Genomic DNA, 22,474 nt, shown 5'->3' on the forward strand with positions numbered 1-22,474 from the left:
GTTTTTTACTGGACTGATGGTCTGCATTTGAAGGTCAGGAAGCTCACTTCCCTCCGCTGAGTAGGGGGGGGGGGGCAGTCTTCCAGCTGATGGTGAAACTCAAGTCACTGCATTATTTCTGCCTCATGCACCAATTCATGTTGTTACTTCTATGACCAGAGGGAGTGAAATATTTCTCTATTATTAAACAATACACAAGCCTGGGGACTCCCGAGTGGCACAGCACTCTAAGGCACTGCATCGCAGTGCTTGAGGTGTCACTACAGACCCGGGTTCGATCCCAGACAGTGTCACAACCTGCCATCACCAGGAGTCCCATAGGCTGGTGCACAATTGGCCCAGCATCGTCCGAGTTAGGGGAGGGTTTGGCCAGGGGGCTTTACTTGCTTCATCATGCTCTAGCAACTCCTTGTGGCGGAACAGGCGCCTGCAGGCTGACCTCAGTCATCAGTTGAATGGTGTTTACTCCGACACATTGGTGCGGCTGGCTTCTGGGTGAAGAAGCGCGGTTTGGTGGGTCATGTTTCCCATTACTCGACCTTTGCCTCTCCCGAGTCCTTTGGCGAGTTGCAGTGATGAGACGATCTTAATTGCTTCACAGTGGGTAAAAAAATAGACACACCGCTAATAATAACGCAAGTTTATCACACTTTACTATACTCATTCATTACAGCTGCAGTGCCGGTTGTACTCATTCATTTCAGCTGCAGTGCCGGTTGTACTCATTCATTACAGCTGCAGTGCCGGTTGTACTCATTCATTACAGCTGCAGTGCCGGTTGTACTCATTCATTACAGCTGCAGTGCCGGTTGTACTCATTCATTACAGCTGCAGTGCCGGTTGTAGCGTGAGTGGAAGTAGGGAGAACTCACATTTTACGGCTTATAAAAAAGTGTTTAACAAAGCGTTGACAGTGTTGAATAACAACTTAAACGTGAACTTACTTATAAAAACAGCAGCTGTATTCATTGAGTGCCTCTAGTCATGTTTTGAAATCTCACAGTATCAACTTTGCTGTGCGTGCAAGGCTTCTTTTTACAGTCTATGGCTCGAGGAAACTGTGTAGACGCGGTGATCTGAGTTATCTGATTGGCCAGCGGTAGGCCTATAAGGGCACTTTGATTTGCTGTCTGGGCCTGCCTGGTAGGCGGAGACACATTAAATGGTTAAAAATGGGAGCACTTTGCCCTCCTGGTGATAGGGCTACTGAATCAAGGGCACCTACTGCCAACAGCATGAAACAAATTGGAGCACAAGGCTTTATCATTGTTTTTGTTTTTTACATAAATGTTTGATCGACTAGGAATGCCTTCGAGATCAGTTGGTGACCACTGCTCTACACATACATGGACACACACACACCAATGATAACATGGATCATTGGATTTTCAAATCAACCTTTCCTCTGAGTCTGCGCTCAGTGTTCAGAGGCAGTAGCTATCTGCTGACACGTTTCAGTGGTCATTGTTAAAGTCTAGTCAGATGGGCCCACCAAACAATCTCAGGGTTATAAATACTGGCAGGCGCATGCATACATACATACATACATGCATGCATATTGAGGGCTGTCGACATTTGGTGTCTTTGTGCCATATGTGCCTCTACAAGAGATGGACAGACACCTCAGTAGGTGAATACAGACTGATCATGCCCCTGTAGCTGATCCAGACTTAGCTGGGCTGGTGAAGAATAGAGAATATTCCCCGCTAGCCCACGCAGTCCTATAAAGACAGACAGCAATAGGGCTTACAGTATGTTGTTGGCAACAACAAGAAAATGCCTATGTTAGAAACTACAATAAAATATATCTACGGTATGTGATGATGAGACATGCAAGGGGTTATGTAAAACACACCCAAATACAAATAGATCTCACACAGCAACCCCCAGGTATTCTGTTCACACATCTCTGCTTAGCCGCTGTCTCACATTTTGTTTTTCTTGGTTACCAGTTGTTTTTTTTCTTCCCCTCTATTCTGTTCTGTAACTTGTTATTGAGATAGTGATGTTGTACCCCCCCCCCCCAAAAAAATGGGCTTTATTGGCTTGGGAAACATATGTTTACATTGCCAAAGCAAGTGAAATAAATCATTTTAAAAAGTGAGGTAAACAATCAGAAATGAACAGTTAAACTCCCAACAGTTTCAAAAGAATAGAGACATTTCTAAATAAATAGACCGATAAATATAGGTTGTATTTACAATGGTGTTTGTTCTCCCACTGGTTTCCCTTTTCTCATGGCAGCAAGACCCACATCTTGCTGCTGTGATGGCACATTGTGATGTTTCACCCAATAGATATGGGAGTTTATCGAAATTTGATGAGTTTTCAAATTCTTTATTGGTCTGTGTAATCTGAGGGAAATTGTGTCTCTATAATATGGTCATACATTTGGCAGGAGGTCAGGATGTGCAGCTCAGTTTCCACCTCCATTTTGTGGGCGGTGGGCTCATAGAGCCGGGTCTGCCTACGTTTCTCGCTTTCTCTCTCTATGTCGGTGAGAAGGTGAATGCGTGGCTGGTTTGAGATACAGGGCTCAGTTGCTCATTATGTTGACAACAGCCTTGTCTGTCTGATTGCTCTCCTGTTAGTGATGAAACCTCTGACAACCTTCTGTTAGCTCTTTGTCTTGGCACTGGAGAGGGGTGATCTGAGGGTATTGGATTTCATATATGAACTTTGTAACTTTAAGCAGTTTCCCCAATATGCATTTAGCAGCATCGCACCGCCGCTGCCCAAAAAAAGTTTTTCGGGATCTGAAAACATTTTACAGTGGAACTTTATGGTTTAAGTTATGTAGAACAGATAATGGATCTCTATATATTTTTAAATCACTGAGGTCATGTGCATTTGCCTGTATATGATATATGCGGGCTCACAATTTTAGTTGTCAAGTGCAATTGAATCCTAATCATCAGTCAAGGACAGGTTATGGAGCGGAAGGTAGCCTAGTGGTTTGAGCGTTGGGCCAGTAACCGAAAGGTTGCTGGATCGAATCCCCAAGCTAATCCCCGAATGCCCCTGAACAAGGCATTTGTTCCCCGGTAGGCCGTCATTGTAAATAAGAATTTGTTCTTAACTGACTTGCCTAGTTAAATAAAGGTTTTAAAGTTGTTGTTTTTTAATGTAAGATGGGAGCCTCAGACTGGATGCATGACTGACAAAACTGGTGAAAGATCGTTCCATTCTTCTGAGGTTGTATTGAATGACAGCATGGCAAATAGTTTGTACTTCTGCTGGGCCATCTGTGCTTGTGAGTGTGTGTCTTCTCTTTTATTACCTGTGGCTTATCTTTCAGCCTGTCACATGACTTCATGGCATGACCATTTTATTAGTGGTTTCTCCTTTCAGTACCGCAACATAATAACATGCTGGGGACAGAGAGAGGGGGTGAAAAGAGGATGTTGTGGAGGAGGGATAATGGAGTCTGGGAGATTTAGGGAGTGGGAGAGATGGGAAGAGGAGGTGAGGGGGAGGACAGGGTGTTTGTGATTTGTCGGGAGGGATTGGGGAAGGCTGAAACCTGAGAGGGAAATCTGTTTGGGCCTTCAATCAGTAACTCTGACTGGAGTTTCTCCTCAAATAGGCTGCCTATTCACTGAAGAGATCTTAGTCCTAGCTGAGAATTTGTGTGTGCATGTTAATGTGTGTCTTTTCTATGTTACAAGTTTGTGCTCCTCCAGGTGTGTGGGTGCACAGTAATTGATTTTCAAATTGGAAGTGGCTCGTTATTGATTCTCTGGGACAATGATGTCACTCCAGACTGATGATACAGTGTTTGCTTACCCGTGAGGTTCTCTCTCCCATTTCTCACTCTCACTGTGTCGGAAAAACCTTTCTCCGCCTTCTCTCTCTCTCCATCCTTGTTATGGTCATGGAGGTAAGTCTAAAGTCCTGTGAGCCGTATGAAAGATTTTCTTCTCCTCTCCTGCTTGTATGGTGCTGTTGTTGATTAACCACAGGGCAAACATCTCAACCGCAGTCCACGCCATCAGAGGACTGCTCAACCGACCACACACACACACCAAATCTCCTGTCCTGAGAGTCCAGGTATTACAGTAGTTTTTGTTAGTTAGACATGGAAGACTGTCATCCACGAGACAACATGTCAGTTGCACTAAACCTTACATGGTCAACATGTTTGTCTGAAATCAGTTTTTCCAAAATTCGTCAGACTTCAGATTTACCATAAATGTACCTTGAATTCCTTTTTGGACTAGCATTTCTGTCTAGCGCGTATGTAAGCCTAATCTTGTCCATTCTGTGCTTTTTTTGTGTGTGTGTTCTTGGCAAACGTATGTTCAGGTTAAGCAGTAGGGCTGGTAATTGCCAGGGACCATACGATATTATCTCGATACTAGAGGTCGACCGATTATGATTTTTCAACGCCGATACCGATTTATTGGAGGACCAAAAAAGCCGATACTGATTTTAATCGGTCGATTTTTAATAATAATAATAAAAATGTATTTGCAATACTGAATTAACACTTATTTTAACTTAATATAGTACATCAATAAAATCAGATAATGAAACATGTTCAATTTGGTTTAAATAATGCAAAAAAAAAGTGTTGGAGAAGAACGTAAAAGTGCAATATGTGCTATGTAAGAAAGCTAATGTTTAAGTTCCTTGCTCAGAACATGAGAACATATGAAAGCTGGTGGTTCCTTTTAACATGAGTCTTCAATATTCCCAGGTAAGACGTTATAGTTATTATAGGACTATTTTGCTCTATACCATCTGTATTTCATTAACCTTTGACTATTAGATGTTCTTATAGGCACTTTAGTGTAACAGTATAGCTTCCGTCCCTCTCCTCGATCCTCCCTGGGCTCAAACCAGCAACACAATGACAACAGGCACCACATCGAAGCAGCGTTACCCATGCAGAGCAAGGGAAACAACCACCCCAAGGCTCAGAGCGAGTGAAGTTTGAAACGCTATTAGCGTGCGCTAACTAGCCAGCCATTTCACTTCGGTCACACCAGCCTCATCTCGGGAGTTGATAGGTTTGAAGTCATAAACAGCGCAATGCTTGACGCACAACGAAGAGCTGCTGACAAAACGCCCGAAAGTGCTGTTTGAATGGATGTTTACGCGCCTGCTTCTGCCTACCACCGCTCAGTCAGATACTTAGATACTTGTATGCTCAGTCAGATTATATGCAACACAGGACACGCTAGATAATATCTAGTAATATCATCAACCATGTGTAGTTAACTAGTGATTATGATTGATTGTTTTTTATAAGATAAGTTTAATGCTAGCTAGCAACTTACCTTGGCTTATTGCATTCGCGTAACAGGCAGTCTCCTTGTGGAGTGCAACGAGAGAGGCAGGTCGTTACCGCGTTGGACTAGTTAACTGTAAGGTTGCAAAATTGGATCCCCCGAGCTGACAAGGTGAAAATCTGTCTTTCTGCCCCTGAACGAGGCAGTTAACCCACCGTTCCTAGGCCGTCATTGAAAATAAGAATATGTTCTTAACTGACTTGCCTAGTTAAATAAAGGTGTAAAAAAAAAAATATATATATATATATAAAAAAAAATATCGGCAAATCTGCGCCCAAAAATACCGATTTCCGATTGTTATGAAAGATGAAATCTGCCCTAATTAATCGGCCATTCCGATTAATCGGTCGACCTCTACCCGATACTTAAGTGCCGATATGATATGCGATTCTCACAATTCTATATGTATTGTGATTCGATGTTCCAAACATATTGCTCACCATATATCTGCTGCAGAGGGACAAAAGAGAGCATGAGAACTAGTTTTTGTCATTCATGGAAATAAAAGTGCTGTAAAATGAATTGACTTCCTATTTAAAAAGAAGATTGAACCAAGCTAAGGAGGAAAAATACTGGAGGTTTGGTGCAGATACAGCCAACTAGTGCAACAAATAATATTGTGATATTGTCAAAATTATTTGGTATATTGTCAAAATTATTTGGTATATTGTCAAAAATAATATCCCAATATGTAATTATTGATTTCCCCTGTTCGCTATTGAACATACATTGTCATGTAATGGGAAGTAAATGCATGGCAGCCTGAGTAATGTCGGATTGACTGTCAATCCATCTAATATTTATATATTTCTTAACTTTTAGATGTGTGTTGTTGTGAACTGTTTGATACTACTGCACTGTTGGTGCTAGGAACTCAAGCATTTTGCCACACTTGCAATAACATTGCTAAATATGTTTATGTGACCAATAACATTTGATTTGAGATGGTGTCCATGCACTATTTGTGTTTTTGGTACTTATTCCCCTGGAAAAAGTGAGTCAGAACATTCAGTGTATGCTCGTTATACTGTAAATACCACTGTTGAGTAATCTCTACCACTATAGCACATTTAAAGAAGAAATCAAGGGAGAGGAAGCTAGTCACAGTGAGAGATGGCGACCCTAAAGAAGGGAAGGAGGGAAAGATGAGGAGAGACCAGAAGACCTGAGAGGGGAAAATGGATGGATGCAGGGCCTCAGCTGTTACAGCCACTACATTCTCCTCCCTCCATATTTGAGAGAGAGAGATGTTCTGCTCGACCAAATAGGCATTTCAGAAACAATCAAATAATAACAGGTCCGTTCTGGCTGTTGTGTGCCGTTCTAACAGGGCTCTGCCAGTGGTTTGTTCAGCCAGCCGGTGCCGGAGCTCATCGTCTAGTTATGAGGTAACGGACCTGGGGAAAAAGGTAGCGCCACAGCGATTAGGCAATATCACATCCTCTCTGCTTCATAGTGAAGCTGGATACTCATGACACACAGGAAACAAAATGGCAAAAATACCACTGCCGGGCAGGAGGGAGAGCAAGAGGAAAAGACAGGTACCCAGCGGGAAAGGTTGGTTAAAATCTCTCACCTGCGGGATAGAGAAATAAATATAGATACAGTGGGGCAAAAAAGTATTTAGTCAGCCACCAATTGTGCAAGTTCTCCCACTTAAAAAGATGAGAGGCCTGTAATTTTCATCATAGGTACACTTCAACTATGACAGACAAAATTAGGGGGAAATAATCCAGAAAATCACATTGTAGGATTTTTAATGAATTTATTTGCAAATTATGGTGGAAAATAAGTATTTGGTCAATAACAAAAGTTAATTACAGGCCTCGTTTTTTTTAAGTGGGAGAACTTGCACAATTGGTGGCTGACTAAATACTTTTTTGCGCCACTGTATATATTACACGCAGTTATTGAGAGGGAGAATGCACTTGTCATATCTCGGATGTTTGCCATTATGTCTGTGACGTGTTACATCGGACTCTCTGTCCGCTGCCCGGTATGTCAGTCATTCATAATTGGTGTACAGGATCAGACTTGGACATCCCTCTCATATCTGCACTCTTTCACACTTCCATAATGTGCTATAGTAAGACCTGTCCAACCTTGAAGTTGACCCCCCCATGCCTGCTCTTCTCTCAGTCCCGCTCTTTCATACAAAGAGTTAATTTACACTTTCATTGCTCATACGGTTAAAGGAAAGAAAAACAATCAGATGAGACTAACGCCCTATGTAGCGGCTGGCAGAGCAGAGAGGTTCATGGACTTTTATATAAGTTATGAGGTGTTGTTCCCTCTGATTTAGTGACACTACTCACATTAGTGTTGGAACATTGGCCAATGGTGAGCGTTTTTTTTTACTGTTGTGTGGCGTTGTTGTTTGTGGAGATGGTGAGTTAGGGGAGTGCATCATTGTCCATCAGGTGAGGGGTTGGATCTGTTGTGAATGCTTATTAAGGGTTATTATAATCTGATCAGGGATGTGTTGGACAGAGTCCCGGATGTGAGCTGAGTCTGGTTCTCACAAACCAAAAACCACAGCTGGTACTGACTGCCATGAGACCCATAGCTCACCACTGGATAGTTTGGAGCTGCATGTTGCATCTCATTGATCTAAGGTCAGTTTTGTCCCCCCCCAATGGTCAAGGTTCTAGTTTTGGGATGGTTAACTGACCCCAGATCTTTGTGTATGCTTCTTTACCATGCACACCCTCTTCCTCTTAAACCTCTCTGGTCCCTACTCTTTACCCTTTGAACTCTTTCCTGCACCCCTCTGCAGCGGAAAAAAAACGTATCTTCCACAGTTCCCAGAGGTGAACCCTGTGAGGCACTGAACTCCGGGAGAGGAGATCAGGGAGAGTTAGAGGGGGGTTGGGGTTACTGTATGTTAGCACAAATCATAAAGAGGAGGAAAGTGTTTTGGATGTTTTTTTCTCTCTTTTGTTTTAGATTCCTCCCTCCTCTCTACCCTCACTGCAATCTATTACATTGTTGTGCTCTTTGCTCCATGGAGTTCCGCTCCACTTCATGGAATCCAGGGAAAGCGGTTTCCTCCTGGCGTGCGTTTGTCCTGGGCAGGGCCCGTTGCTCTCAACCGCGCCTCTCGGCTCAGGAAAGCCGGCGTTTGGCGAGGCTGCTGCACTCTGATAGCATGCCAGAATAAACACACATCAGAGAGGGGAGGGGGAGTAGAGAAAAGGAGAGGGAAATAGAGAGGGGAGGGGGAGTAGAGAGAGGAATTGGAGAGGATTTAAACTCTGGTTTATATAATGTCAGTGGTTCCCAGGTTCTCACCTGTTGCTCTTCGAGTTTGACTTTCTGAAAAATGCATGAATCAATTCTCACCGGTTACTATTGTTGTTAGGCTATGTAGAGGACCACTGATTGACAGTAACATACAGGTAACTGCCAAAATAAAAGGTAACTGCCAAAATCATTTAGCAGATGCTCTTTTCCAGAGCGACTTACAGGAGCAATTAGGGTTAAGTGCCTTGCTCAAGGGCACATATTTTTCACCTAGTCGGCTCAGGGGTTTGAACCTGCAACCTTCTGGTTACTGGCCCAACGCATTTAACCACTAGGCTACCTAATGCCCCAGCATAGTGTCTTTTTTTTAATCTTTAATTTTTTTGTATTTCACCCCCTTTTTCTCCCCAATTTCGTGATATCCAATTACGATCTTCTCTCATCGCTGCAACTCCCCAACAGGCTCGGGAGAGGTGAAGGTCGAGTCATGCGTCCTTCGAAACATGACCCACCAAACCGCCCACTTAACCCGGAAGCCAGCCGCACAAATGTGTTGGAGAAAACACCATTCAACCGACGATCACAATCAGCTTGCAGGTGCCCGGACCGCCACAAGGAGTCGCTAGAGCGCAAAGAGCCAAGTAAAGCCGTCCCAGCCAAACTTTCCCTTCACCCGGACTTCGCTGGTCCAATTGTGCACCGCCCTATGGGTCTCCTGGTCACGGCCGGTTGTGACATAGCCTGGGATCAAACCCGGGTCTGTAGTGACCTGGATTGGAGCTTGGTTTGGATCAGCCAGGCTCTTAAACAGACCACTGCGCCACTTTGTAATATTAAACATTCATGAAGATACAAGTGTCTTACATCATTTAAAAGCTTAACTTCTTGTTAATCCAGCCGCTTTGTCAGATTTCAAAAAGGCGTTACGGCGAAAGCATACCATGCAATTATCTGAGGACAGCTCCCCACATACAAAAGCAAGAAAAACATTTTCCAACCAAGCAGATGCATCACGAAAGTCAGAAATAGAGATAAAATAAAACGCTTACCTTTGAAGATCTTCATCTTTTTTCAATCCCAAGGTCTGTTACACAATGAATAGTCGTTTATAGTCCTTTATATCCCAAACATTTTATTTGGCGCGTTTGATTCAGAAATACACCTGTTCCAACATGCCTACAAAGGATCTAATAAGTTACCTGTAAACTTGGTCCAAACATTTCAAACAACTTTTCTAATCCAACCTCCGGTACCCTAATATGTAAATAATTGATAAAATTTAAGACGTAATAAACTGTTTTCAATACCGGAGGAAAACAAGCAGCACAGTCTCATTCACGCGCACCAAAAGACTAGAGTTCACCTGAGTGACACTTAGAATATGAATATTTCATTTTTAGAAGAAAAAAAAACATTGAACAATTTCTAAAGACTGTTGACATCTAGTGGAAGTGGAATCTAGTGGAAGTCCTCTAGTGGAAGACAGAACTGCAATCTGTCCTCTGGGTTTTGCCTGCCAAATCAGTTCTGTTGTACTCAGACATTATTTTAACAGTTTTAGAAACTTTAGTGTTTTTTATCCAATACTACCATGCATATCCTAGCTTCTGGGCCTGAGTAACAGGCAGTTTACTTGGGCACCTCAGTCATCCAAACTTCTGAATACTGCCACATAGCCTTAAGAAGTTTTAATAGGGTGTTGGGCCACCACGTGCCATAACCGCTTCAATGCACCTTGGCAAGTGTCTTTACCTCTATCGGAGGAATGCAACTTCATTCTTCCACAAGAAATTCCATAACTTTGTGTTTTGTTGATGGTGTAAAACGCTGTTTCAGGCGCCGCTCCAGAATCTTCAGAAAGTGTTCAATTTGGTTGAGATCTGTTGGCTGAGATGGCCATGACATATGTTTTCATGCTCATTAAACCGTTCAGGGACCACTCTGGCCGTGGGGATGGGGGTATAGCCATGGTAGCCAAAATAATGGCCTGCCCAGATTTTTATGCATGACCCTAAGTATGATGGGATGTTAATTGCTTAATTAACTCAAGAACCACACCTGTGTGGAAGCACTTGCTTTCAATATACTTTGTATCCCTCATTTACTCATGTGTTTCCATTATTTTGGCAGTTACATGTATAACTCAAGGCTCACCATCTCCAGGTATACAATTATAGCTATGCAGCTGCAGAAACAAAGAAAAGCAAGCAATTTAGTTACAATTTTGAACAATGTGACGTGTGACATTGCTTGACATGTGAATGAAGAAAATTCCAACTGTCCTTAACTTCAAAGTGGACATGGATGGGGACGTGAGGGTTAACTGTGCAGTGTTATGCCAAGTCTTAGCCGTTATGTTAACTGCTTAGTGATGGAATGGACTGGCTCAAAACAAGAGTGTTGTTTCAAGAGTGGGAGAGCGACAGAGGGAGGGTGAAAGAGGGGGGAAAGGGGAAAATACCTACTTTTCACTCTTTGCAAATGAACAAGAGTCAACTGTAGTGTATTTGTATGTATATTTTGTGTTGATTTATCTCCTGTCCATTAAGTTTAAACAGACGTTACCAACAACTGGAGAGCCTCAACTGTAAACAGCATGAAAAGACAGAGAAATAAAGTGACATAAGGAATATGCATGCATGCTGCATACAGTACACTGTTGATGTGGGCTGCTCTGGGCTAAGCTGCGGATAGAGGTCTACCTGTTACTCCCCCCACGCACACACCAACACTGACTTGTATACATTCTCGCACTCAAAACAGCTCTTAACTTGCTGGGAGATTTAGTTAGCAAAGTGAAATGTTAGTCAAACTCTCTCCCAGCTCGAGCAAAAACTTTTTTTTTTTTTTTTTTAAACCAGAGGAACAAGAGGGGGAGAGCGAGAGAAACGATTGGACCCTGTAAATGTTGTTCTGGCCTGTGATTGGGGAAAGCCTGTTGCTAGGCTTATGTCATTGTATGAGAGGGAATTATTTTTGCTTCCTCTCTGCTAAGCGAAAGGTCAGGTTTGAACTGGTTAGGAGGACTTCTACCACTTGTTGAACTTCCCCACGGTTTTGTGATTTGGTCTCTCCGCTCTCTTGTATTTTCATCTCATGTTAAAAACACTGCAGACACTTTTGGTGCACATAATGTGTACAGCTTTAGTTGTGGCTTCCTTTCTCTTTGTCTTTTAATCCCTTTGACTTGTATCCTGTATCCTTTTATTGGCAAAAGCAGCTAAAAAGTTTGCATTTACAATTGCCATCTTCTAAACTTTTTTCAAACTTTTTTTCCTACATGCCCAAGTGTTTAAATGCTACTCTTTGAATAATTTATTTTTACAGACTCTCTTAAAATGAAAAGATAAATAGTTATAGAGTAGGTACAAAATCACACAATATCATGTTACATATTTGCATGTATTATACATGTTAATTACTTTTGTCAAAGTTAAGGGAGTGACACTGAAATTCCTCTCTACATTCTCTTATGGAGTTGTGCTTTCATGTTAGTTGAATTTCAAGTTGAGAGGGATCAATGTTTTGGAATTCGAACCGGAGCTTGAACTTGTGACTGGTCTGATGTTTGCTGTTTGTTTATTCAGGGCCCATTCTAATCTTAATTACTTTTATCCTGTCCATCAAATGTTATAAAAATCACAAACCAGTTGCATGGATGTGATAGTTAATAGTTTACTAACAGGTCTCTAACTTACTCCTCTCGAACCCCAGCCACCACACCCAAGTATGTAATCTTTCTATGTCTACCATTGTTTGTCTTATCTGTAGCTTAGAATGTATTCCCAGTCAGTTGTAACAATAGGATATTAACTAATGTGTGACAATGCTCTCCACGAGTCCATTATCTCTCGCTCTCTGTGTGTGTGTGTGTGTGTGTGTGTGTGTGTGTGTGTGTGTGTGTGTGTGTGTGTGTGTGTGTGTGTGTGTGTGTGTGTGTGTGTGTGTGTGTGTGTGTGTGTGTGTGTGATAGAACTGCTATGACATAATGTTAGACGCCACCAGATCTCACAGCAATGCGTTAATGATGTCAAACCCTCTACACCGGTCAGTTTGACTGCTCATTCAGACTCAGTGAAGAGAGGACCACGTCCAATCCCTCTGTCCCTTCTTCTCAGAGGCTCACTATCTGCACTGTGAGAACCAGCTTGAGAATGATCCCTGCAGGCTCTCTACCAGCCTCCCACGGCAGTCTAACAAATCATCATGATGTTATAGTAACCACCGCCCCCGCTACGCCCCTGGCTGGCGTGGGTACAGTAAAGCCCCCGAGTAGGTGGTGGTGGTGTGGTAGGGCTGTGTACGCCCCTGAAAATAGTGTTTGGCCATGACACATGTCCGGGGGGCTGGGGGCCAGTCGGGGCCCTAGCCTAGGCTAACTCTTTTATGTGAAAAGGGCATGTCGTAAGCTGAACGCTGACCAGGCCTCTTCTGCTCTGCAACTTTGCTGAGCCATGGGGCTCACACACTGTGCTCGCTCTGCTGCTGGGAAACTGTAGAGTGCTGACTCCAGCCCCAGGGCATGTTTACCCCAACCCCCGCCCCTCCCTAGGGGTAACAGGAGTTGGGGGGGGGGGGGGGGGGGGTGGCATCGTCACACAATGAGTCTGCCAAATGGCGTGCTATGTATCTAGCCAGGCCCATATCAACCAGGCAGCCAGGCTCTTAACTAAAGTGTTAGATTGGAGCTTGGTTCAGATCAGCTTGGTGATAAACAACAATCTGGGCTCCCTCACACCACCACTCCTAATATAACTTGTTTTAGCAGGTTTTTATTTTGTTCTTCCACCCCTGCCTTGAGTTTATTATTAGATAATATTAATATGATCAGCCTTCCAGTGGCGTTGTGCTTCTATTGAGGTTGTTGTTGTTATCTCTGCCATGGAACACTTGACCTGGCTAGATGTGCTGCAGTAATAAGCAATTATCACAATTATGCAGCTGCTATTTACCACCACTAATTTATAATACAATAGTCAGATACTCAGATTTCATGCCACTGCAGTACCTTTTTTTGAGTAGTCACATATCTAGACCAAAGCTCTTTTTCATGCTACAACCATCTGACAAAACAGCATTATAAAATGACTCATAAATTACTTGTACAGTACAAAACACCGACACCAGTGACTGGTGACATCATCCGCTCCAGGCGGTGTCTATACTGACAGGCTCTATGACCCAGAAAGAGAACCGTTTCCTGTCTTTATCGAGACTTCCTGGTAGGTTTGTTTGAGGTGCTATACAGCCCTGTTTGATTTGGTTTAAGGCTGCTTTATCTGAACTGGTAGTCTAAGTGGAAAGCTGGAATTGATTTGCTGTTTGTTGACCTGTACTGTCCAGGTATCTTACTGTGCCATTATAAGATCTGCTGTTTGTTGACCTGTACTGTCCAGGTATCTTACTGTGCCATTATAAGATCTGCTATTTGTTGACCTGTACTGTCCAGGTATCTTACTGTGCCATTATAAGATCTGCTATTTGTTGACCTGTACTGTCCAGGTATCTTACTGTGCCATTATAAGATCTGCTGTTTGTTGACCTGTACTGTCCAGGTATCTTACTGTGCCATTATAACATCTGCCGCCATATTTACAGTTGTGATGCTCCCCATCCTGTTTATAACACACAGAGTAAAGGACTTGCTGTTCTTTTCTCTGTTGTTTTCAATGTACATGACATAAGATAGCAGGTGCCTGCAAACGTCCATGTAGCACCGGGTCAGCTGTGGGTGGAAGGGGTGAAAAATGTATGTATCATGTAATAAAGCCATAATAAGCAGGCAGTTGGTCGAAGTGACCATTTCACGCCATATTGTGCGCTGCAGAGTGATAGTCAGTTGATATCCATTGCCAATCAATGGCAGCAGCAAGGAACACAATTAGAGACGATTGATGATGTTTTCGTGGGGGCTCGCTCTGTGCTCAAGTTAAGACGCTCACCTCTACACATTTCACTCCTCCTCTCTCCGTCCCCTTATATCTCATTGGATGAATGGAGGTTGTTTTCGCCATGGGATTGGCTTTTGCGCACGTCAGTCAACCAAGGCTCCGTTTATTTACGGACTGTATCCGCAGAGAGAGAACGGTATTCTGCTGTAGGACAGCACCGGCGGACAACTGAGCACTTTATTAACCAGTCCCTCAAGAAACAAAGCGAGAAAGGAAACGGCCATCGAATAGACCTTTATATTTGTATACCTGAAAACATAAGATCGCGCCGAGAACACATTATGAAGCACGCAACTGCAGCAACAGAAACCATTGAAAATGATTCATTTACAGTGACAGACGTATTTAAAATATGCACTCGGTGTGAACGGCTAAGCAAAAAGGTAAGACTAAAATAAAGGGGAAATTATTTTGACAGTGAATGCATGTTTTGGAAAGCCCGTGCTTTCGTTTTGGAAGTTAGATTATTAATTTGTGACAAGACAATTTTCATGTCATTTTAGCCATTTGTTTTCTGTGGCTTCGAGCGAAGGAACTGCAGTGCAGTCTTTTCTTTTGTGTCCAACCTTGTTTACGCGTTTGAGGAGTTTGCGCTGCTTGTCAACTCTACTTTATTTCCAGTTCTTTGTCATCCTACTGCCAACTCTATAGACCGTTCGGTATACGGTTCTACTTTTTTCGGTTGGTGTACTTCAATGCAAGACAGTATTGTCGCTTTCGAATAATCTTCGGCAGGCAGTTCTAGGTCATTCATTCCGCCAGCTCTGCGCGGCGCAGAAGGACAGAAACGGAGCAGACAGTCAGCCCTAGCCTGTAGGACATGTCGCAATCAGCGACTTTTCAAGTTGACAGTTGGCTGTTTTTATGTTGAGTGAGATGTCAATCATATTTTCAATTCGTTTATTTAACTATTTTAGTATGCGAGCCTCTCTGATCAATAACATTGTGTCAAATATTGTATCAAGGGTATTACTTGTATCAAGGGTGTATCAAACTGCAAATGGTTACATAGCCACTGTAGGCATGATACATTATCTATCAAGCCTTCTTTTTGTGTATTTTGTTAGTTTTGTAACATTTATAGATACTGCTGTTATGGCTTGCTGCAGCTAAATGTTGAACAAAGAGATGTATTTCTGCACAGGCTGCGGTTGCAGTGCGCCAACCCGACTATAGAGCGAACATGTGGGCTAGAGGAAGGGGTGACAGATACGATATCCCACAGAAGGATGTACAATATTACACGGTCAGGGCTCGCAGCCAAAATGGTACGAAGAATCGCAATTAGAGTTTTCCCCCTGTGCCTTTAGCTTTTGACGCCAATGAGCACTGTTGCATTTGGCTCTTGCATAACTATAATATGTGTTTTCTATATTATTTTGTCTTGCAGGACTTTGGAGTTCGAATCCCAAGACCCCTGGGAAATGGACCAAGTAGATTTATCCCTGAAAAAGAGGTATGGAGAACTTTTTTTACCACGAGTTTTCTTTGGACTTCAAAACATTTTACTTATCTAGGCAAATTGTCAATAACTTTTACATTTTATTACATATATTTAGTTAGCATCTTATACCAATAAGTGAATTACATTAAATTCACTGTCTCTATTGCGTCAGATCCTTCAAGTCAGTAAAGTAGACCCCAGGACACAATCGATATTTGAGGACGCATTCGCAGCACTGGGTCGCCTTGACAACATCTCCTTGGTGATGGGCTTCCACCCACAATACCTGGAGAGCTTTCTGAGGACACAGCACTACCTGCTGCAGATGGACGGGCCCTTATCCCTGCACTACCGCCACTACATAGGCATCATGGTGAGATCCCTAACCCCCTTTTCCAACCTCTACACTACCATAGTATAGCCACTACAAGCCCTGTATATCTCTCTACCTACAGAGAGTACGTTTTGAATTCTTGGACACTCGCCTATAGACTGTACATTTTAGAGTTCTTGGGCATTCTGGTAATTGTTTCCCCTCCCAGGCTGCAGCCAGACACCAGTGTTCCTACCTGGTCAACCTGCACGTCAACGACTTTCTCCAGGTGGGAGGGGACTCCAAGTGGCTGAATGGCCTGGACGGAGCCCCACAGAAGCTGCAGGCCCTCGGGGAGCTCAACAAGATCCTGGCCCACCGGCCCTGGCTCCTCACCAAGGCACACATCGCGGTACGTGCGGTTGGGGTGGAGGGGCTGGATCTGTGACACAAACCCCCAGGACTGGACAGAGGGACAGGTTAGGGTTATGTAACAGATACTGAAATGATGGGATGAGGCCTGGCCTGAGTTACACAGCTGCTGACTTTGCAGAGTTAGTTATATAACTTTTTGAAAGGGGGATCTGTATAGAAGGAAGAGGGGAAGGGATGGGTAGAGAGAATAAAACAACTGGAAAGCGATGGATTGATAGAATGTGAGACAGGAAAAGAAAAAATTCCACCCAAAGGAAACTACTGATTGACTGACATATCAGCTCTCCCCCAACCCACCCCCACCCCCCCTCTAGCACCTGCTGAAGGCTGAAGAACACAGCTGGTCCCTGGCTGAGCTGATCCATGCTGTGGTGCTCCTCACACACTACCACTCCCTGGCCTCCTTTACCTTCGGGTGTGGCATCACCCCCGAGATCCACAGTGACGGGGGGCACACCTTCAGACCCCCCTCCCTCAGCCAGTACTGTGTCTGCGACATCGCCAATGGCAACGGTCACAGCCACCTGGAGGAGAGGAGAGGCAATCACCAGGTGAGCGGGAGGAGGAGAGTCAGGACTGTGTGTGGGTGAGCGAGGGAGAGAAGCTGTAGGTTTGTTAGTCACTCGGCTTTGACACCCGTGTGGTTGTGAGCGCAGTGATTCTTGTGGTTGTGGTTGCCCTTTGTATGACCAGTGCCCTGAACCAGAATGTGTGTGTGTTCAGGTGTCAGAGGTGTCTGGTGAGGTGGAGGTGCTGATGGAGAGGATGAAGCAGCTGCAGGAGTGTCGTGATGAAGAGGAAGCCAGTCAGGAGGAGATGGCCACCCGCTTTGAGAGGGAGAAGACTGAGAGCATGCTGGTGGCCACGGCAGAGGACGAGGAGTGTGTGCCATCCAGAGACGTATCCAGGCTCTTTGAAGACCCCAGCTACGGCTACAAGGACTTTTCCAGGAGAGGAGAACATGTACCCACCTTCAGAGTGCAGGTATATAATACACGTGTACACACACACACCCCTTTAGGGAGAGCCAGAAAGAGAGAAAGTGAAGTTGTTTTTTTTTCAATAACTTCAAGATTACATTTTCTAAATGTTACCATGTTGAGCTATGGACTATCTGATTGATCAATTGATATCTAGACATTCTGAATAACTCCTTGCTTTCCTCTCTTCAGGACTACAGTTGGGAGGACCACGGCTACTCCCTGGTGAACCGTCTGTACCCTGACGTTGGTCAGCTGCTGGATGAGAAGTTCCAGATGGCCTACAACCTGACCTACAACACCATGGCCATGCACAAAGATGTGGACACCACCATGCTGCGCAGGGCTATCTGGAACTACATCCACTGCATGTTCGGCATCAGGTACGTCACTCACTGGCTCTGTACAAACACATCTACTCATGTAAATGTATATATTTCATGATGTAATATGCTAGATTCAGTCAAAAGAAGAATGTGATCACGTGTTTAATACATTGACAAAGTGCAGTAATTTCGTACAGTAATGTAGTTATTAGTAAAGAAATATCTATGTCTCAGGTATGATGACTATGACTACGGGGAGATTAACCAGCTGTTGGACCGCAGCTTTAAGGTCTACATTAAGACCATGGTGTGCAGTCCAGAGAAAACCACCAAACGAATGTACGAGAGCTTCTGGAGACAGTTCCAGCACTCCGAGAAGGTGAGGGGACAACTTTCTATTTGATTTCTTATTCCATGGGTTTCTGTTTCTGTTAGCATTTAACATTTCTATATAGTTTCCTCTCCTAGTTGTTGATCTGTGTGACTGGAGTAATGTTGTGGAGCAGTTTTGTAATGCGTTCTACTCTCTCTTTCTCCCTCTCTCTTCCAGGTCCATGTCAATCTGCTTCTTATGGAAGCGCGCATGCAGGCAGAACTGCTCTACGCTCTGAGAGCGATCACCCGCTACATGACATGAAATGCTTTTGGCGTTTATCATTGTTTTTTGCTGTCATTGTCTTTGCTCTCGTGGGACACTTCAGAAGAAATAAACCGAGGGGGGAAAACAGAAAACTAAAAAGATGAAAGGTAACCCTGTCCGTCGTGACGAAGCTCGTCCTCGTGATGTGGAAAGAAAAATGAACAGAACAAATGAGAGAACAAAAAAAAGCAAATGAAAGAAGAAGAAAAAAAAGAACTGCAAAAAGAAAAGTCATCTCAACCTACTTGTGGAAAGATAAGCTGTCCTCTTTACCTGCAGTGCCAAACCTCACCATGAGGGGGCAGCCTGGAGCAGACACTCTGCTGGGCCAGAGGAAAAGAAACCGATGACAGGCCACCCTTCCAGTATTCTAATACACCTCAGTGGATGATGTCAATAGAATCTCCATATAGTGTGAAAACCCACAGCAAATCTCCAGAAAGCAAAGCAGTGCATCAGTCTGCGCTTGATAATGTAGTCACTGTTTTTTGTTGAATATATTTTGCTTTAGTCTTTTTGTATTAAGAGAAGTTGTTATCATCATGTGGTTGTTGTTGCGGTAACTGGAGATGATGGAAGCATTATTTGGCGTGTGTTGGTGTGCCTGGTTATGTCATACACCACAGTATAGTGTGTAGAGGTGCTGCCTGATACTGCTGCTCATTTAAGCAAGGGGTCATATTGACCCCCCCAATCCTCCCTCCCTCCCTCCCACCCCTAAGAACCCTATCCATCATAAACCCACAGCATTACCCCCCCCCCCTTCCCCAATACCCCCCACCCTGAAACTGTTTGTGTAAGCTAACCCAAGAAGTGTGTGAAAGCGGAGAGGTGTTGGAAAAACTAAAAAATAACACTGTCTGAGCCCTATTTAGTTCGACTGTATGTATGATGAACCCATTCTGTATGAGAGACTGATGTCAGTGACAAATATCATGTGTGGATGTGTGTGTAACTCCATGTGTTTTACAGAAAATATAATGAAAAAAGTGATGAAATTTAAAAAAACAGGAAGAAAGCGAGGTAATTTGAAGTGTGAAACTTCTTGCCTCTGCTGTAGCTCTTTCCATGTGGTGACTGTTACATTGTTTTGTTTCTGGTAAAAAAAAGCTTTGTCCTGTAAGAAAAAGAACATGAAAGCTAAAACAAAGTGGTCTTCCAGGGGATTGGCTTCCGGTTGTCATAACAATGACCTCACCTGTCTGTCTTCCGCTCACCCTCGACCTTTGACCCTGGCCTGGGCATCCTAACACTTTCAAAGCTTTGGGTATTGTGAATTGTACCAGTAAATAAATACCTCTTCTGTTTTCTTTTCTATCGCATTAAGAAGTGCTCTTTGGCGAGCAGAATGACTCTTATCATTCTGGGTCGCTTGGCTTTCATTCGTAGGGAGCCCAGTTGGTCCTCATTGGACGGACTGTGGTCGATACGGTCCGACTGCAGTCGGTCATAGATGTGCTTGTTCCCTCTGGGAGCCTAACCAGTGCAAACGCAGTTTTTTTTTAACGAGGGGTAGACTCTCCACCCTTTTATTTTTGTTGACTAAAAACAGTAAAGTACTACATTCTACTGAGGGTGGATTGATACAGTTGGACAGTTGAATGATTGTTTCCCGTTAAGAGGAGGAGGAAGATGAGGATGATTATGGAATGGTACATTATTTGGGGGTGGTTGTGAGAGGAAGTGTAGAGGTTTTATCAAACTTCTGACTAATGTCAGATACTGAAACTTTTTATATAAAAAAAATGGAATGTTTTTGAATCATTGTATTTTTTTTGTTTTCTCCATAGAACTGTTGCTGCTGCATCAACATAATCATATCATTATTACATATAAATAATCTATACATTGAATCATTCATGAAACAAGCCCACCAAGTTGTAGTCACAGCACACATGCCTGTATTATCTCCAACCTTAACAATAAAGATCTGATCTCCATCAATGACATTTTACAATATGTCATCAGTAATGATGTAGGAAACATTTGGCTATTACAGATGCATTTTGCACAGTTAATGCAATTGAGTATAACCGCATGTGTTGAGTGTGGACCCACTGGTTCAATGTCTAGTTTTGATTTAGATTTGGTTGACTTGTCGACTAACATGAATAAAAGTCACCATCTCATTGGATTTAGGTTAAAAGTTAGGTGAAGAAATAGTAAATTGTTTTGATTGCTTTTTTCCACTTCCATTCAACCTCAACCCATTTCATTTTTTGTTGAAATCATGTCAATGTTGATTCAACTTGTTTTTGTCCAGTGGGGAGTCAGTCCTCCCATTTTATACTATACTGAACTCTGTGGTTCAATGTTTGCTTGTGTTGATGAGTCCAAGGTTGAACGTAACTCCCACACCTGTTGTGCTAGAACACTTGGATCTGTCTAATGTGCAGTGAGATGAGGGAAAATTTCTTCTAGGATCACCTTTGACCTCTATTCTGCTCACCTTCCTGTCCTGTTCCCCCTGCGGAAACTCCCTGGCATCCTTGTGGGTGACTGGCTGTATAGACTGAATTCTCTGGATGTTCAGGGACTTTTCTATTGAGGGTGACTTGGTCCATATCTCTGATACTGAACTGCCTCATTTCCCTACAACAATCTGAACAGGATGAGACTATTATAAACAATAGATGCACTTAATACCTCCACAATTACCCAACTAACTAACCTTATCAACCCAGACGGACAGGTGTGTATCATGTAGAGAACCATGTGTGTCATTAACTATGGCTGATGAAATGCTATTGGGTTGTGGTCACTGTAAGGCGTTATTATTGCAGGATAGGTTTACTTTATTTTGACAGAAGTGCTGTTTTTGTACTTATTTGATGTAATGATGTGATTTAAAAACCGCTGTTCTTTACTAACTTTGCAGGAGTACTGCCCGGCCTGGTCCATATCTGTAACAATAAAGGCTTTGAGAAGGAGAACGTTTACCACACTTTGGTTTGTTGTGGCTTATTACTGACAGCAGTTCAAAGATTAACAATATCCTAACTTTATCACCACAGAAGCAATTTACAATTATTGCGATGTAAGAGTAGCTTATGATGATAATAATATTACATTACCAGTTACATTATGGTACAACAAAAACAGTTTGTCATACAGGTCAGAGGCTCAAAATATGTCATAGCTAGGGCCAAGAGGGTTTCCTGACTTGGAAAACACTAAACCCAAGTAACAGCCTATAACTAAGTCCCAGAGTTGTCCCTGGTCAGGACCTTACTAATGGAATTAGAGAGCCTGGTAGAACCGCAAGGTGAAGTGTGTTGAGTACAGACACACTGGAGGCAGGGCACAGCAAGAAGAAAGGCTAGGACATCACACTTTAGGGAGGGAGACTGTGTAGATGGCAGACAGTTTCAGTCTGGATCCTGTCTCTGAGCCACAGGACGGAACTCTGACTCCCAGAATGCTCAGTGGAAGTCCCTCGTAATCACCAGAGGTCCACTGCAGCGCTTCCTCCTGGTCTAAGGGAAAGGGGATACCTAGTCAGTTGTACAACCGAATGCATTAAACTGAAACGTGTCTTCCGCATTTAACCCAACCCCTCTGAATCAGAGCTTCCTCAAAATGATACAACATAAAAAATAAAGTATGTTTACAGCAGAAGACCAAAGCATATAACTATAAAAGGTTATTCACAAGACTTTCAGTAAAATAACCTCTTCTAAATCATTTCCATACCTAGGTACAGTGTTTGGACCTCAAGCAGTGCCTCTCTCTCCTGGTTGTCCAGTGTGGCTGGGGAGTCTGTCCTCGCCCCCCCCTTCTCAGTGAGGTTCCACAGGGTCTGACACACCAGGCCAGCCAGCTGGCCCAACGTCCCTCACTGTCTGCCA

At 43.4% G+C, this 22,474-nt stretch overlaps 1 protein-coding gene across 2 annotated transcripts in view; it reads left to right on the forward strand.

The window, feature by feature from the left end:
* The window catches only part of sesn1 (sestrin 1), a 69,102-nt gene extending 47,532 nt beyond the window's left edge, over window positions 1-21,570 (forward strand). The window contains exons 1-9 of one of the 2 annotated variants that reach the window (XM_064991363.1): window positions 14,605-14,871; window positions 15,879-15,944; window positions 16,105-16,305; window positions 16,475-16,657; window positions 16,995-17,231; window positions 17,404-17,664; window positions 17,853-18,043; window positions 18,221-18,365; window positions 18,537-21,570. In XM_064991363.1, the coding sequence (XP_064847435.1) occupies window positions 14,770-14,871; window positions 15,879-15,944; window positions 16,105-16,305; window positions 16,475-16,657; window positions 16,995-17,231; window positions 17,404-17,664; window positions 17,853-18,043; window positions 18,221-18,365; window positions 18,537-18,623 (1,473 nt within the window). In that variant the 5' untranslated portion in view covers window positions 14,605-14,769 and the 3' untranslated portion in view covers window positions 18,624-21,570. Of the gene's footprint in view, window positions 1-14,604; window positions 14,872-15,878; window positions 15,945-16,104; window positions 16,306-16,474; window positions 16,658-16,994; window positions 17,232-17,403; window positions 17,665-17,852; window positions 18,044-18,220; window positions 18,366-18,536 lie in introns of those variants that run through there. The other variant, XM_064991362.1, reaches the window with a different exon arrangement.
* Window positions 21,571-22,474: the final 904 nt, after the last annotated feature.

This window comes from Oncorhynchus masou, chromosome 16 (assembly GCF_036934945.1).
Source record: "Oncorhynchus masou masou isolate Uvic2021 chromosome 16, UVic_Omas_1.1, whole genome shotgun sequence".
Classification (NCBI taxonomy): domain Eukaryota; kingdom Metazoa; phylum Chordata; class Actinopteri; order Salmoniformes; family Salmonidae; genus Oncorhynchus; species Oncorhynchus masou.